This window comes from Lontra canadensis, unplaced genomic scaffold (genome assembly GCF_010015895.1).
Source record: "Lontra canadensis isolate GAN:19392208 unplaced genomic scaffold, GSC_riverotter_1.0 scaffold17, whole genome shotgun sequence".
NCBI classification, from domain to species: domain Eukaryota; kingdom Metazoa; phylum Chordata; class Mammalia; order Carnivora; family Mustelidae; genus Lontra; species Lontra canadensis.
The window spans coordinates 9,658,034-9,673,207 of NW_022631011.1; the positions used below are offsets into that span (position 1 = coordinate 9,658,034).

The 15,174-nt window shown below is 55.6% G+C and overlaps 1 protein-coding gene across 50 annotated transcripts in view; it reads left to right on the forward strand.

Moving 5' to 3' along the window:
- CELF4 (CUGBP Elav-like family member 4) overlaps positions 1–15,174 on the forward strand; it is a 289,470-nt gene that overhangs the window by 261,421 nt on the left and 12,875 nt on the right. For 9 of the 50 annotated variants that reach the window (XM_032859520.1, XM_032859523.1, XM_032859537.1 and 6 more), the window contains exons 7-11: positions 838–985; positions 2,339–2,488; positions 6,179–6,244; positions 7,546–7,629; positions 12,290–12,373. In XM_032859520.1, the coding sequence (XP_032715411.1) occupies positions 838–985; positions 2,339–2,488; positions 6,179–6,244; positions 7,546–7,629; positions 12,290–12,373 (532 nt within the window). Of the gene's footprint in view, positions 1–837; positions 986–2,338; positions 2,489–6,178; positions 6,245–7,545; positions 7,630–12,289; positions 12,434–13,026; positions 13,172–15,174 lie in introns of all 50 variants that reach the window. The other 41 variants (XM_032859522.1, XM_032859542.1, XM_032859544.1 and 38 more) reach the window with 11 other exon arrangements.

Genomic DNA, 15,174 nt, shown 5'->3' on the forward strand with positions numbered 1-15,174 from the left:
GGGGGGGGGGGGGCTTAGCTCAGCACTCATGAACTCAGACCCTAGGAGGCATCCCTCCCAAGCAGTGAGGGAGGCTCAGGTGTTTGCTTGTCACCCCTCTACTCCTGCTCTCACTCACCGAAGGGGCTCCTCAGGCCTCTGGGCCCTCCTGGCAGGGATGTTCCACAGCTGCACTTCCCCTGAGGTCCCCCCGGACCCTGCCTCATGCTGTTGGCCATCCACTTCTTCTTCCACACTGGAGCCGCCTCTGTCCTCATCTCCCCCGAGCTGCCCCCGACACCCCCCACCCCAGACTTGTAACCACAGCCCCATGTGAGTGGCACTGAGGTAGGCCAGGTTTCCTGTTCTAAAGAGGTCAGCTCACTTCACTTCCTCAGCAGTGTCCAAACTTGGCCATGTCCACAAACTACCCAGTCCCACTCACCTTTCTGAGAACACTGGGGGTACCTAGAGTTCTGGTCATGTCCTTCTGTTGCTTCGGCCGCAGACTCCAGGTGAGGACCATTTTCAGCAAATCCATGCCAAGTTAGTTCCACAGACTCATCTACCATATCTCTAGAACTTTGGCTGTCACGTCTCCACAGATGAAAGCCCTTTGACAGGCCTGAGCAGCACCCGTGGAACCAGTCTACTCCCCCCCAAAACTTTCAAGTCCCTGAGGCCCTGCCATGACTTATGAATATAGTTCTCTCAGGCAGGGGGGTGGGGAGATAGAGCCGAGCTCCCTGGGGTTCAGAGCACCCCTGGAGGCTGATCCCAGGGGCGCTGAGCCCCCCTGGTGGGGAGGGCTGCCCCCCCTGGAAGCGCATGATATTTTTTCCACTTCCTCTGCCCCAGCTGATGCAGCAGCAGGCGGCACTAATGGCATCAGTCGCACAGGGCGGCTACCTGAACCCCATGGCTGCCTTCGCCGCCGCCCAGATGCAGCAGATGGCGGCCCTCAACATGAATGGCCTGGCGGCCGCACCCATGACCCCAACCTCAGGTGAGCAGGTGGGGACGGACCCAGTGCCTGGCCGGGCAGGGAGGCAGCTGGGCTCAAGGTGGGACCTACTGATCGGCCAGTTTTGCCGACCAGGGGAGCTTTCTATGGCAAGAGCACACATGCAGGGGCCTGAGCAGGCCTCATCCTCTGGAACTTTTTCTTGAGAATGTTCTAATCCCTGGGCATCTAGGGGAAGATGGGATGTGGACCGCATGCTGTCCGACATGATTTCAGGGTGTTGACAGTTTCAACTGTGATGGAGCCATGTCAGGAAGCAGTACATCTTGGTCTCTTTTATAGATCTCTAGAAAGAAATTCACATGAAAACACCTCCCTTGGAGTTCTGAGGGGTAAAGAGTCCTGCCCATTCTGTGACCTTGTGAGGTTCCAGGCCTAACCACAGAAGGAGCCCCATTTTTTCATTTTTCTTTAACCCAACTTAGACTCATTGGCTTTTCCCAGGGCAACTGCACAATAAGCAAGAGAGGATCTCAGGAGTTATTAAAAGACAGGGGGTTTGGAAATAACCCCTTTCTCAAGTCATGTTCTTTTTTTTTTTTAATTTGTTTTATTAAAAAAAATTTTTAAAGATTTTATTTTTTGAGAGACAGGGAGCAAGCGAGAAAGAGCCTGAGCTTGGGGTGAGGGGATAAAGGGAGAGGGACAAGAAGAAAGGGAAGAGGGACAAGAAGACTCCCCACTGAGAAGGGAGCCCAATGTGGGGCTTGATCCCCCTTCGTTTGAGCCAAAGACAGAGGTTTACCACCTGAGCCACCCAGGCGCCCCACAAGGCGTGTTCTTAACTGGATCTTGGTTAGTATTCCATTCAGTGATTCTCAACCCGGAGCATCAGAATTAAGACCTCATCCACCAGAGTAGCAAAACTCCCTGGTGGGGAGGTAGATCAGCCCCTTTTATAATGCAGACAAGAGAGCAGAGCCATCAACTTAGAAGTCCCTTACTGGCTATACAATGACCAACCCATCCTGCCTTAGCTGGAGGTGAGCAACAACCACTGAAAAAGATGAAAGGATAATTAAGGGTGACCAAATTCAAGGACACTGAGAATAGTTTATGTGCTGCAGGTCCAAGATCATGTTGTAGTCACTGGTCACAGAAGTCTTTATGGGGTAGGCTCTGCCTTGAAGGATGGATACAGTTGGGATGAGTGGTGTTACCATTCAGGAAAATAACCCAAGGCATGATTCCTAGATAGGTCTGAGTTGGTAGGTAAAGTCTAGGTCTATTCCCAGGCCCTTGGAGCCAGCAGGTGGAGCTCCATGGGTTGGCCTTCCTCACCTTGGTTCCACTTGCCTCCCTTCCTCCTCCACCCCTCTCCACCTCTGGAACCAGGTGGCAGCACCCCTCCGGGCATCACTGCACCAGCTGTGCCTAGCATCCCGTCCCCCATTGGGGTGAACGGCTTCACCGGCCTCCCCCCACAGGCCAATGGGCAACCTGCTGCAGAAGCTGTGTTTGCTAACGGCATCCACCCCTACCCAGGTAAGCGTATCCCTTCCTTTCCCATGCAGCACATTCCTTGTCCATTCTGTCTCTGCCCTTGGTGGTGTAACAGGGAATATGTGGCTCCTAACTTTTGCCTCTTCCTTAGTTGAACCCCAAATGTGATCAGAGAGAGCTAGCCTCCTGCCCTCCTTCAGGGAGTCCCGGATTGGGAAGAAGAAACCAAATTCTCCTTGGAGAGGTGCCAGTCTGAGGGTGAGAAAGAAGCTCATGGAACTCTGTCAGGACAGAGAAGAGAATAGATACAGTTGTACAACCAGTTTGAGAGGCTAGTAACTGCAAATTAATTGAGAGTGAATTTGACCCATAGGAAGTGAGGAGATAGTTGCTAAGATTCTTAGTGTTAAGGAAGAAAAAGTTCTAATAAGAAGGTAGCAAAGACATATAAACTGGCCATTTGGCCTCTACATACCCCTTGGGTCCCTGGATCTGTACGCAACCATGGTCAGCACGCTGGACAGGGAATCAGAACCTTGGCTAGCACCCCCCAGTGCTTCCCGCATAAATTGCAGCACACAAGATCCAGAAGCCCTGCTCCTGATTAACTTTGTTCCTCTCGAACTTAGCATTTCTGTTGTGGTGAGAGTGCCCAGCTGACTTGAAGCAGCTGCTGTCTAGTTTTGAAGGTGGACTGACAGGAGAGCAGGAAAGCTGGGCCTAAAGCCCTAGAGTAGACTGGCAAAGGGCAATATGAGATATGAAGATACTGTCCTCCTTCCCGTAGGGCAGATGGTCAGGTTACAGAGTCCCCACCAGAACTTGTAAGTGCCCAGTCGTCTGTGCCAGAGGAAAGGGGGCCCCAGAAGGAGAACAGGACAGGGGTCTATCCCCTAGAGGTCAAAGTCTGCCAGGAATACAGTATACGTGGAGAGCATACTGAGACAATAAGGCAGAACAGAGTGTCCTTGAGAGTGAAAGTTCTCTGCCTTGTGATGCTAAAGTATTCAAATGAAGGGAGAGTTCTGTATGCTGAAGAAGCCGGAGAGATCTTCCCAAGGAGGAGGCCCATATCTACTTTAACAGATACATGGGCATTAGAGAGGTGAGGATGAACAAGGAACACACTTCTGTGGAAGGGACTGCCCTGGAGGTGCAGAGACCAATGGGCCTGCCTGGCCTGGGGAGGAGCTGGCAAGGAGTTTGGCCGAACCAGGACAGAGGAAGTCACCTTGGGGGGCAAAGTAGTGCTCTCTCCTCTAGTTGCTCATCAGTAACTTCTGGGTGACTTTGTGAAATCAAAGAAGCCCAGAGATTCTGATTTCAGTGTCTGGAGTGAGGCCCAGACATCCACAGACAATGAAAGTTCCATCAGCAACTGAGTGCAAGGTCACTATGCTAGCCAGAAATAGAGGAGAATTTCCTGACTTTGGCCTTGGAGTTGTCTCTGATCTGATCCCAGTGCTCAGATCCCTCAGATCTGAGGGTCAGATCTGATCTAACCCTCACTGCCTAGACAAGAGGCCAGAGAAATCCATAGTGAAGTGGCAGGACTGAAGGATCTGGAGTTTTGTTGGAGGATGAAGACTCCAGGCTGGCCAGGGAGGTGGGGAGGGGCATGGGAAGCCAGAGGCAGGAGAGACCCCACCAATCTCAGGTTCTTGGGCTCCTCCCCACTCACGCTCATGAGCTGGGAGATCCATTCCCCAGCACATCTGGGTGGTTTCATTCCTCCCACTCCCCCCCTCCTCCCTGCCTGCAAGCCCATCTGGATATCTGGATTTTGACAAACCTGTTTCTTCCCCACCCCCTCCAGCATCTGTGAGCTGTTTCCCTCATGGAATTTGGAAATGTTCCTCTCCCCCATTTGTAACAATCTGCCACATCCCATAAACAATTCCCTGCCAGAACAGGAGGGAGGGATGGAGGGAAGGAAAGGAGAGAAGTAGTACATTAAAAAAATTAATTTACCATCTTTAAATGCAGAGTTTGGAGCCACTGTAATGAGCGAGATCCTTCAAAGTGTTCACTCTTTGGCAGTTACTAATGAGGTCATTAAGCAAAGAAGTGGAGAGGGGTCTCAGAAATGCTTTTCTCCGCTTCCTAGCCCCGGGTAGCTTCTCTGTTCTCTTCTCTCGCTCATGGAGAGCATGTTTGACGCTCACAGTGTGGCCTCTCCTGCCATGTAACAGCCCTGAAGGGCGGCTCTCACAGCTGTTGAGGCCAGCTCACTCCTTAGGTCACCATACTTGCCGAGCACTTGCTATGGCCCCAGCACTCTTCTGGGAGCAACCACCATGGAAGTGGTACAGGTTAGATTTTGCTTTGGTCACCAAACTGGCCAGAGGAAGGGACACCTTTTTCTCATTTGCATAAAGACACGTTGTGTTTGAGCAGCTGGGAAGACTGAGGGGACAAACCTAAACATGGCCATCTAGAGAGCTGGGGCTGGTGGAGGGGTCAGGCAGAGGGAGCAGGAGGGAGGAGAAGGCCAGCCCCAGCAAGCACCAGCACCAGCACCAGTACTGTCACCATCACCAGCTCCTGGCCCCAGTCTCTGCTGTGAGGGTTTTGTCCCGAGACAACCCCAGGCAGGAAGGGACCTGCGTCCTTCCCCATCTTCAGCTACCCACTCTGAGCAGTGCCCCCCTGGGCCCAGCTTCCATGCTGCCATCCATGCTGTGTCCAAGGACTATCACCCCAAGGTCTTCCCTGGGCTCCCCTGAAGCTCGGGAGCTATTGTTCTAGTGGAAGATTCCTGAGAGGTTTTCAGACAAGAGCTCAGAATGGAAGTTTAGGAATTATTCCTGCTCTGTGGGCCCCAAAGCCTAGCATTAACCTGTTAGCTTTGCTGGCCTGAGTTGCCAGACAGAGAAGCCCAGATAATTTTCTTCCTGCCTCACTCTGTTATCTGGTCTGCCTCAAACAGACTGAGGATGGATGTGTCCCTATTCGCCTCCCTGGGCCTCCAGGGCCAGCCCCCTACCTCATCAGTCATCAGGGGCCTTGGTCACCAAAGGTTGTGCCCACACTAGCTTTCCCCCATGGCAACTGTAGGCACAACAGAGGCAACAGAAATGAGCCAGGCCTTCTCCCCAGCCTGGCTTCTCCAAGTTATTTGCCAGATTATCAGCCTAAGGCTCCTCTTTCACACTGGGCAGTAGGCATCCCAGACTCATGACGTCAGGTGGGAGGAAGGTCCTTGGTCCCCTGGTATTTCAGCTTCGGTGGGCTCCACCCCTTTCCCAGCCCACGGGGCAGGGGGACCTTATTTGTGTGGTTACTCCCTGCAGAGGGTGTATCAGGAGCAGCCTCAGAGTGCGAGCCCTCCATGCCTGGGGCAAACTCCCGGAGACTAATGGAGAGGTGCCTGGGTTTGAGCAGGAATGGGTGGCCCAGGAGGATGGAGTGGTGGGATGAAGCCTCACATGCCCTTTATTTTACCCAGGTGGGAATCTGTCCCCGATTTGTGCTGGGGACAAGTGCGGAGGAGCCCACCCTCCTATAGCCTCTAGCCCCCTCACTCACTGTCCCTCAGCCCTTCTCCAGGATCCGGTCAGTCTTCTGAGTGACCTGCCCAACCCCTGCGTTCCCCAGCCCCCAGTCAGGGTGGGAGTCATGCCACAGTGGCTGGGAAGAGCCTTGCGGCCACAGCCTCATCTTGTGGGCATGGTGGGGGAGAGGCTGGTCCGGTGGGCATGGCTGACTTCTGCTCCCTTGGCTCCCCTGCAGCGCAGAGCCCCACCGCCGCGGACCCCCTGCAGCAGGCCTACGCTGGAGTGCAGCAGTACGCAGGTCGTTAGTACCCTCACGGCCCCAGTCCTCATGCCCGGGCACCAGGGACCCCTTCCCACACCTGGCCTGGGCCCAGCTGGGGGGAGGGGAAGAGGAGGGAGGGCTTTCCTGGGAGAGGACCCCCTCCCTCTCGACGGCTCCCCCTAGTGTTCAGACAGGGTTTACCTGTGAGGGTGGGTACCCTTCTCAGAGAAGAGGAGCCAGGTCTGAGCCCTAACCTTGCTGGGGAGCTATGCATCTCGGAGGCCAGATTTTCCTCACACCGTGGTGCTGCCGAGGCCGGTGTGTCCCCAGCCTCAAATCGCAAGGCAGCTCTGGGGGTGCAGCTGGAGTTCACCTCACTGGCCTGGCAAGGGTAGATGCCTGGGTGCGAGGGAAGGAGCAACACCCCCCCCCCATGGTCACATACAGGCAACAGCAGCCAGAGGTAGCAAAAAGGAGAACTGAGAAGAGACAGCCTTGTGGTGAGCAAATAGCCTTAGGTCACTGAGTTGGGAAGGTGGTGAGCCACTGTAGGAAGCCATGATTCTCTGTCTCTCTCACACGCACCATAATCATCCCTGCTGTCCGTCTCCTGCTGGCTGGCCAGGTCAGAAAGAGCCAGAGAGATCTCCCCTGAGGGCAACGTGGGGGTTCTGGTGAAGCTGGCCTCTCACATCTGGAGGTCAAGGGAAGCTCTGTCTCACCTGCTGGGACCCCCGAGCTCTGACCTTGGATCCTGCACCTGTGGGAGCCAGGCCAAGTGGAGGAAGGTTCTGGCCATCCTGTCCTGCCTCTGACCCTTCCCTGTTGAAGGCAGAAAGCACTAGGTTTGTCCAACTCAGTGCTCTGCCCCTGGGGACCAGCCCCTGGCAGGATCCCAGAGGCCAAGCTCATACCTCAGGTGGCACCCAACCCTCCCACATGGGTGCCATCAGAGTGGGTGGACCGTGCATGCCTGAGTCAGCTGCAGCTCAGAGAATGGGCATCCCGGCTGGTGGGGCGATCTGGTCCAGGCAGGCTAGTGTTTCTGATGATCCATTACTGTGGATTACCTACGCTTGTGGGTTGTCCCTTGTTTCAGAATAAACTTGCCTTCCCCAACCCTGGGAGCGCATGTGTGCATGTGCACACCCACTCACACTCACACACGCACACGCCCTCAGCTGGCTTTATTTTAGGTGGCTAAGCTAAAATGCCCTTTTTGGCTGGTCTGCTTTTACTGCTCAATGCTGAAGTTTCTCTCTTTCTTCCCGCCTCTCACTCTGTCTCTCCATGTCACTGTCGCCGTTTCTCCCTCTTGCCTCTTCTCTTTGGCCCTCCAGCAGCCGCCTACCCTGCTGCCTATGGTCAGATAAGCCAGGCCTTTCCTCAGCCACCTCCAATGATCCCCCAGCAACAGAGAGAAGGTGAGTCTTTGAGCTGGGGCTTCCTCCCCACCCCCTGCTGTCCCCAAAGAGGCTGCTCACTTGGGCCTTTGGCTGGGGCGTTTCTTTCGAAGGGTGACCATGTTTGTGTGTTGTGTTGAGGAGGGCGAGGGAAGACAGCAGGATTGCAGGGTGTGGCATTCTCCAGTCCAAGCATGGAGGTGGGCTTCTCGAGGGCAGTTCTGTAAACACAAGTGATAGGAGGTCAGGAAGGGAGAACCTGGAGCAGTTGGGGTCGAAGAATTCCCTTCCCCTACTGGGCAGGATTTGGCCAGTGGAGAGGAAGGGAGGATGAAGGAATGTTCGGATTGGAGCAGGAGACGTGTTCATCACGGACAGGAGAACTTGTATCCTCTGGGTGACCCAGAGAGACAGCTGGAGCTCCCAGGGACTCCACGGGCAGCTGATGGGGTGGTGGAGACTCAGTGCAGCCTAGTGGGAGAAGAGCCTCATAGAAAGTCACATCCAGAGGCTCTGGTATGCCCAGGGCCTAGGGCAGGCCAGGCAAGGCCAGTGGGCCTTGGGGGGCTGGGATCTAATAGAGATTTTCAGTGTCCTCCCATTCCAGAGTCTAGAAACCCCACAGGAGGCTGGAGAAATAAGCCCACGCTCGGGTATTCCACGGGCCTGCTCACAGAGAGATCAGTGTGAGGGGCAGGAGACCAACAAGGTCTTGCTTTGCCCACCCCATGGGAAAGCTCACCCTGCACTGAGGTTCCTCCGTCTGCCCCAGGAGCCCACTTGGCCAGGGGAGTGCAGTGTCTCCAGATCGCCAGCTCATAGTCCCTGCAGCAGGCCGTCCCAGAGCTGGGTGTGTGGTTCTGTTCTGGAAAGGACCCTGGGGGTTTGCTAGTCCAAACCCATTGGTCATACAGGCCCCACACAGACCGCAGATGGCTGAGAGCCTGGGCTTTGAAACAAATCCATCTGGGTCTGACTCCCAGCTTGGCCACCTCCTCCTTTCTGACCCCTGACGTCCTTACCTGTAAAATGAGGATAGCAAGGACCAGTCACTAGGGAAGCAGGAAGCTCAGAGGAGCCCAAATTTGACTGGAACTCCAGCAATTTCCTCTGGATTTCTCACGATGCGCACAGCCCTTCCTTCACCAAACTGTCACCCCTCTAAAGTTGCCCATGGTGCCCATCACCCCAGTTTATGAACATCGGGCAGCTACTGAGATCTGTGTCGTCCTCTCTTGGTACCCAGGAAAGCCAAGCTACAGGAACCCATGGGGTCTGGGCCCCCTAGTGGTCAAGTGAGGTGGGGAGGTGGTCCGGCAGCCCGGTCTCCACCGGAGGCTCCCCTCTTGGGCTGTGGCCCTCCGGCCTGCTTGCCCTGCCTATCCCTGCCTTGGCCCAGCTCTTCAGTGCATGTCAGTAAGATCAGATCCATGCAGGGTGGGGGCTGTGGTGGGGGCAGGAGTCCTCGTGGGGCCCATCTCTCCCGGGCCCAGCACAGAGCACTGTGCCCACAGGCACTATTAGCTTTGTCACCTTGCTGGCCTTAGGCTGCCACACCCTCAGCCTGCTGTCAGTGCCCTGCATCACTCTGGCCCGTGGCCCCAGGGGTCTCTAAGCCCTGCTGCACGCACACAGATGCAGGTCAGTGCTGCTCTGACCAACACACACACTGGCCCCTAGCCTTACACAGAGTGAGCCCCTCCATCTGCTCCACCCCAGGCACCTTGCTCTGAACTTCTCCGACCTTCCTTCTGTCTCTGAGTGCCTTCAGTTCCCCCACCCCCCGCTGCCCTGTGCCCTGCTCCCCAGACCAGTCCCCTCCTAGCCAGCTCTCAGCTGTGGGATCTCCTCCTGTTGTCCACGTTCTCCCTGACTGATGTGCTGGGCGAGGCACCATGGGAGAGCAGGGCATGGGGGTGGGGGGAATCGTGGACCCAGATGGTACAGAACCAGGCTTCACACAGGGTGAGCTCAGGGTGGCCGGGACAGGGTCATCAGAGGAGGCTTCGGGGGCCTCGGAGGATGAATGAAGTCTTTAGCACATAGAGTTGGGGAGACAAACATTTGAGGTAGGGAGAACAGAAGCAAAGGCATGAGTGCTGCGAAGTAGGAGGTGGGCTTGGCCTTGTGGATGAGACAGAATGGGGAGATAGGCTGGGGTGGGCTGGAGACAGCCCAAAGCCATGTCTACAGTGTTCCCTGAGGCACAGGTGAGAAGGAAAGCTGTGTTCTTCCAGCCATGCCAGTGGTTGGTCCTTTCTATCACGGTTACCTCCCCCTGTGTGAAGTCATTGAAATACCCGGACACACTGGTTGCTGGGGAAACCCTCCTTCCGGCACTTTGAGTTGAGCCTGAAAAGCAACAGATGCCTGAATTCCTGGAGGCTGTCCGCTCCACAGGTGGGCCGAGGTGACCCTCAGGGATGCTCAAGTCCTGGCTGTTCCCAGGGCCACAGTGTGGTCAGGGTAGCACCTTCTGTCTCTGGGGCTCTGTTTCACCATTTCTCAGAAGGCTGGGATGTGTAGGCTCCTTGTTGAGGTGTGAAGGGCAGGACGGGGTGGGGAGTGGTTAGGCTGGAGCTGGGAGAGCCATTCCTGTGAAGCTCCACTGCATACCACACTGCCCTCAAGAGCTTCTTGAATCTTTAAGTTGAATAAACACAACATCCATATAAAGCAGCTTCCAGAACTTGAAGCAAGAGTCCCAAGTTCAAAGCAGGTGGCTGCATGGGATAGGGAGCATTGAGGGAAGACCTGAAGAAAAGAATGGAAGGAAGAAAGAAGGCAGAGCTGGGGGAGGTACAGAAGGACAGGAGAAGGCTAATATCCCTGTCCCTAAGTCTTCCAATTTGGCTGGAGGGAAAAAGCTTCCAGACCTAAAGGAGAAGGAGACTCAGACCACAATTGTAGACTTAGGGAACACCGGAAGAGAGAGAGCGAATAGAGACTATCTCGGGGGGAGTCCTGGAAAAGGTGTGGCTTAGATCAGGCCTTTGAGCTGATTCCTACCCTAAGGGGACTCACACTGAGCCAGGGACCATCCAGGGATCCATCCACAGAGTGTAAACCAGTGAGAACCTGACATGGCTGGAGATGGGGTAAGGGGAGGGTCACCAACACTTGGGGGATTCAGCAGCAGGGACCCCAGGACGCTTGCACTTGCGCCGGTTCTGGTTCTGAATGCGCCGTCAGCTGGTAGTTTGCCTGGGAGACTGTGGTCGGGGAGGAGAGGCTGAGGGCAGGAAGTGGGGTGCAGATGGTGCAGGGCAGGGATCTAGGACTCAGGAGGTCAGATGCTCAGAGGGTAGCTTTGGTGGTCAGAGGAGTCTTTGTAGCGACCAAGGAGAGAGTGAGGGTCCAGAACTTGCTCAGAACTGGGTTACCTGCAGCCTCACCTGTCCCAGGGAAACCCCACACAGTTCTGGCTGTGAACACCACATCGCTGTCCACGTCGGGGCCTTACCACCTTTACTTTCCAAGCTCACGCTCAGTTCCTACCAGCCTCTGGTCAGAACCTTGGTTCTGAGATGCCTCTGACAAACGCACCTGCCTCCTTGGTTCAGCATGCTGGCTGAGAACAATCATTGGAACGACCAGTCTTAAAAGGTTAAAAATATGCGGCATACTCTGTTTAAAATGGCACGAAATAGACGAATCGTCTTGGAGAGAGTTCTGTTTCAAAATGAAAACTGGGCATGTTGGTTATTTAAAAAGAAAAATGTAGAACTTTAGCAGCCTAGAAATTTCAGAAACCCAAAGGCCTCGCCAGTGTTCGGTGTTTCCGGGGCGTGGAGATCTATGATAGGCAGAGAGAGGAAAGCCCAGACTAGCCAGATGAGGTCTGGCTCCACCCACCCCCAGCTGTGTGATGTTTGGCAGGTGACCTAACCTCTCTGGGCCTCCATTTCCTCATCTGTGGAGTGGGAGTGACAATAGCACTTGCCTCCAAGGACTGCAGGAAGATTAAGTGACTTAACATTCAGCTCAAGTGCTTAGAGGAGCCTGACCAGTAGTTTGTGCAGAAGTGGCGGGGTTGTTCTTGTCATGGAATGGGGAGCTCCATTCGGGAGCCCCGGCTGAATACCGGGCCATGCCGTGAAGCCCCCACCTGTGCACCTAGCCTGCTGGAGGAGACAAGATAAGTCTTGATTTCTGCACTGGGGATGGGGACTGAGTGTGAGGTTTGGGGCAGGGGAAGGTGGGACCATGGGGCACCAGATGGCTGCAGGTTGTGGTGGAAGGTGGCCCCAAGGTCCAAGCTGGAGGTGAGGTGAAGCCTCTCACAGGGCCACTGGCATGGCTGCCCCAGGGCGATTCCAGAGCAGGGGCTGGGCTGGCTGGGCAGCGGGCAGACGCTCTCAGGTCTCCTTCCGCCGAGCCTCTCCTCAGCGCCTCCTCTCCCTGGCTGGTCAGGCCTTGGCACGCTGACCCCCTTCACTCGTCAGCTCCGCCCCTGGAGCGAGTTGCCAGGCCCCCTGTTACAGACGCATTTCACAGCAAAGGTGACTAAGGCACAGAGAGGTTCAGTGACTTGCCCAGGGGCAGGGCGGGGACCAGAGCTCAGACTGGGGCTCAGTAGTCCCCACTCCTCCGTGGCCGCCCTTGGCTCTTGGATGAGACCCCCCCCCCCCCCCCCCCCCCCCCCCCCCCCCCCCCCCCCCCCCCCCCCCCCCCCCCGCAGGGCCCGAGGGCTGTAACCTGTTCATCTACCATCTGCCCCAGGAGTTTGGGGACGCTGAGCTGATGCAGATGTTCCTCCCTTTCGGTAATGTCATCTCCTCGAAAGTGTTTGTGGATCGGGCGACTAACCAAAGTAAATGCTTTGGTGGGTAAAGATAACAAACCAACTAGCTTCACCCAGGACAGGGCGGTGCTCGCACCAATTTACCGGTGTCCTGTGTCCGACTGCTTTTAACCTCCTCCTTCACATCGCCCCCCTCCCAGGTGCTCCCTAAGGCCCAGCCCCCAGCCTCCAGCTCCACCTCTTTTCTCTCTGCTGCTTTTCTCTCCGCTTCTTGGCTTTCCCTGCCCACCCCTGCCCCCCACCCGCTCTCCATCACCCCCATCCCAGTCCAAGAGACAAGAGACAGGTTCCCCCGCCCTCCACAAGGCCCAGTTTCTACCCACGGAGAAGGGGAAGGAGTCACCTTGGGCCAGGGTGGTGGGGGCATCGAGCCGAGCCCATTCTCCCAGCATCCCCGCCTCTGGCCATCCTAGAGGCCCTGGTGGATGGATGTGGAGCATGATCCTTGGGGGGGAGGGGTCTGCCCTGCTGAGACCCCCCCCTCCCGTCCTGCCTGCCCCTTGGTCTCCTCTGTCCACCTCTCTGTCCTGCCCCTGCCACCCTTCTCTGTCTACCCCGCTCTTCGATCCCCTCCTACTATCCACTGAACCCTCCTTCCCCCACCACTCCCTCAGGCCACCAGAGCCACATTGCTGAGGAGTCAGGAAGAGCAAACTGGTCCTGCCCTCAGGAAGCCTCAGGTCTGAGCTTAGATGACAATCATGCCTACTGCGCAGCACTGAAGTCTGCAAGGCACCAAGTAATGGAGCAGAGAGAAAGGCAGGTGGATGTACACAGCCGTGCAGAAGGGGAGGGAGTGCCCCAGAGGGACCAGAGAACGGGCTGGGATCGGGAGGAGAAGAGGGGAAGGACAGTGGCTGAGGACGCTGCAGGAGGCTTTGGGGAGAAGGGGTCAGGGGGCACCAGCTGTGAGGGAGGGGCTGTGATGGGGAGGGCTGACCCTTTCGATGAGGATGCTTCTGGGATGGAGGCAGTGGGAAATGCTGGCAGGTCCTTGACCTGAGAATAACGGAATGAAAATACAGCTTTTAGGAAATGCGCGTGGTGGCAGGGTGTGAGATGGGACAGGGGACTCGGGAGGATCTCGGAGTCTGGTTGTCAGATAAAACACAGGGTGCCCAGTTAAACTAGAATTTCTGATAAACAATGGATCCATTTTGTGTGTGTGTAAGTATGTTCCAAATATTGTATGTGATATGTTCCATAAATACTGGGGAGATGCTTATAGTAAAAAAATATTATTTATTTGAAATTTGAATTCAACCGGGCATGCTGTGTTTGGATTTGCTTTGGACCTCCTGGAATCCCACCTCATTCCCACACTTCTCCCCTCCACTCCCCCTCAGCCCCCTGCCCTGCTTCCTCTTTCACCTCCGTCAGCCCTTCCCACGGGGCAAGATCCACTCGTGAGTCCAGTCCCCAGAGAGCCACACATGGAACCAGAGCTGAGTTGGCCAGAAGCTTAGATCTCCAGGTTGAACCCCAGCTTCTGAGCCTGTGAGGACAGAGTAGGGGCCTGGGTTGCCTGGGGAACCTCGGTCACAGCTTGGAATGGTGGAGGGGAGGGCGCTCAAGTGTGTAGAAGCATCAGCAAGCGCAGGGCAAGGAGATTGCTGTTAGGAGACCCACTTTGCAGACCCGTGAATGGCGTGAGGTTTTAGAGCATAATCCCCAAAGCAGTCAAGGTCTTTGCACCTGGGTCCCTTCCCCTCTGGCAGCTGCCACAGGAAACGTGTGGTACTTGGAAGGCATAGAGTTATCCCAGCAGTTTCTTTCCCTTTGAGTGTGAGAAAATAAAGCCAAAGAAGAAGATAGGGTTGCACCCCTCCCCTGTTTGGCCAGTGTTTGTGCTGGCACATCACCATTATGTATGTTAGGGCTCAGATGTTGCAGAGGGCAGAAGAGGCTGCTAGCAGCCCCCCTAGCACTGAGCCCCCTGGGCCAGCAGGCTTGTGCTCTGCCCAGGGCCCTGAAGCCTTTGTGCTGTCCCATCTTTTTTTTTTTTTTTTTTTTTTTTTTTGTGCAGCCCACCTTTTCAAAGGCATTTCCTTGGAGTCTGCCTCGCCATTTGCCTATTTAAATTCTCCAGGACCAAGGTTCCCCCCCCCCGCCCCCCGCTGGAAATCATCCTCTGTATCCCTCTACTCTGGCTCTTTCCTCAGTTCCTGAAAAGACTTCTAGGGCTAAACGTCCACTGGCCTTAAAGAAGGATGGGCTCCTGCCACGCTGGCTGGGCCCAGTGCTTCCTCCTTAAGCCCCCTGGGTTCTTTCTTGTTTGCTCTGGCAGCTGCGCTTTGGCAACTCTCCCAGAGGCCTTCAGTGTGAGAAGGAGCTCCGCGCTCCTTCCCAGGCAGGCATCTACCTCTGAGCCTCGGTGTCCTCATTTGGGAAATGAGGATGTTGGCAGTCATTTCTCAGGGGCCGTGTGAGGGTTACAGGAGGTGGTGTGTGAGGGGCTTCACCAGAGCAGACCCTCAGGAGGTGCCAGAGCCCCCTTTGTACCCAAAAGGAGGGGCTGTCTTTGAGTAAATGTGGTCCTTTGTTAAAGTGAGCCCCCCAAAGTGCCCACCTGCTCTTTATGAGCATAAACAGAATCTTGCTGCCTTTGAGAGCTGACATGCAGCACAAATGGTTGCTGTGTCTGGGGGCACACCAGGAGGGGTCTCCTCCCCACATGGCTTCCCACAGCCCGGGAGGCTGGAGCCTTCTCAGCACTGGAAGGGATGGGGAAGGAGGCTCTGGGGGAAGGAACCCAGCCCTGG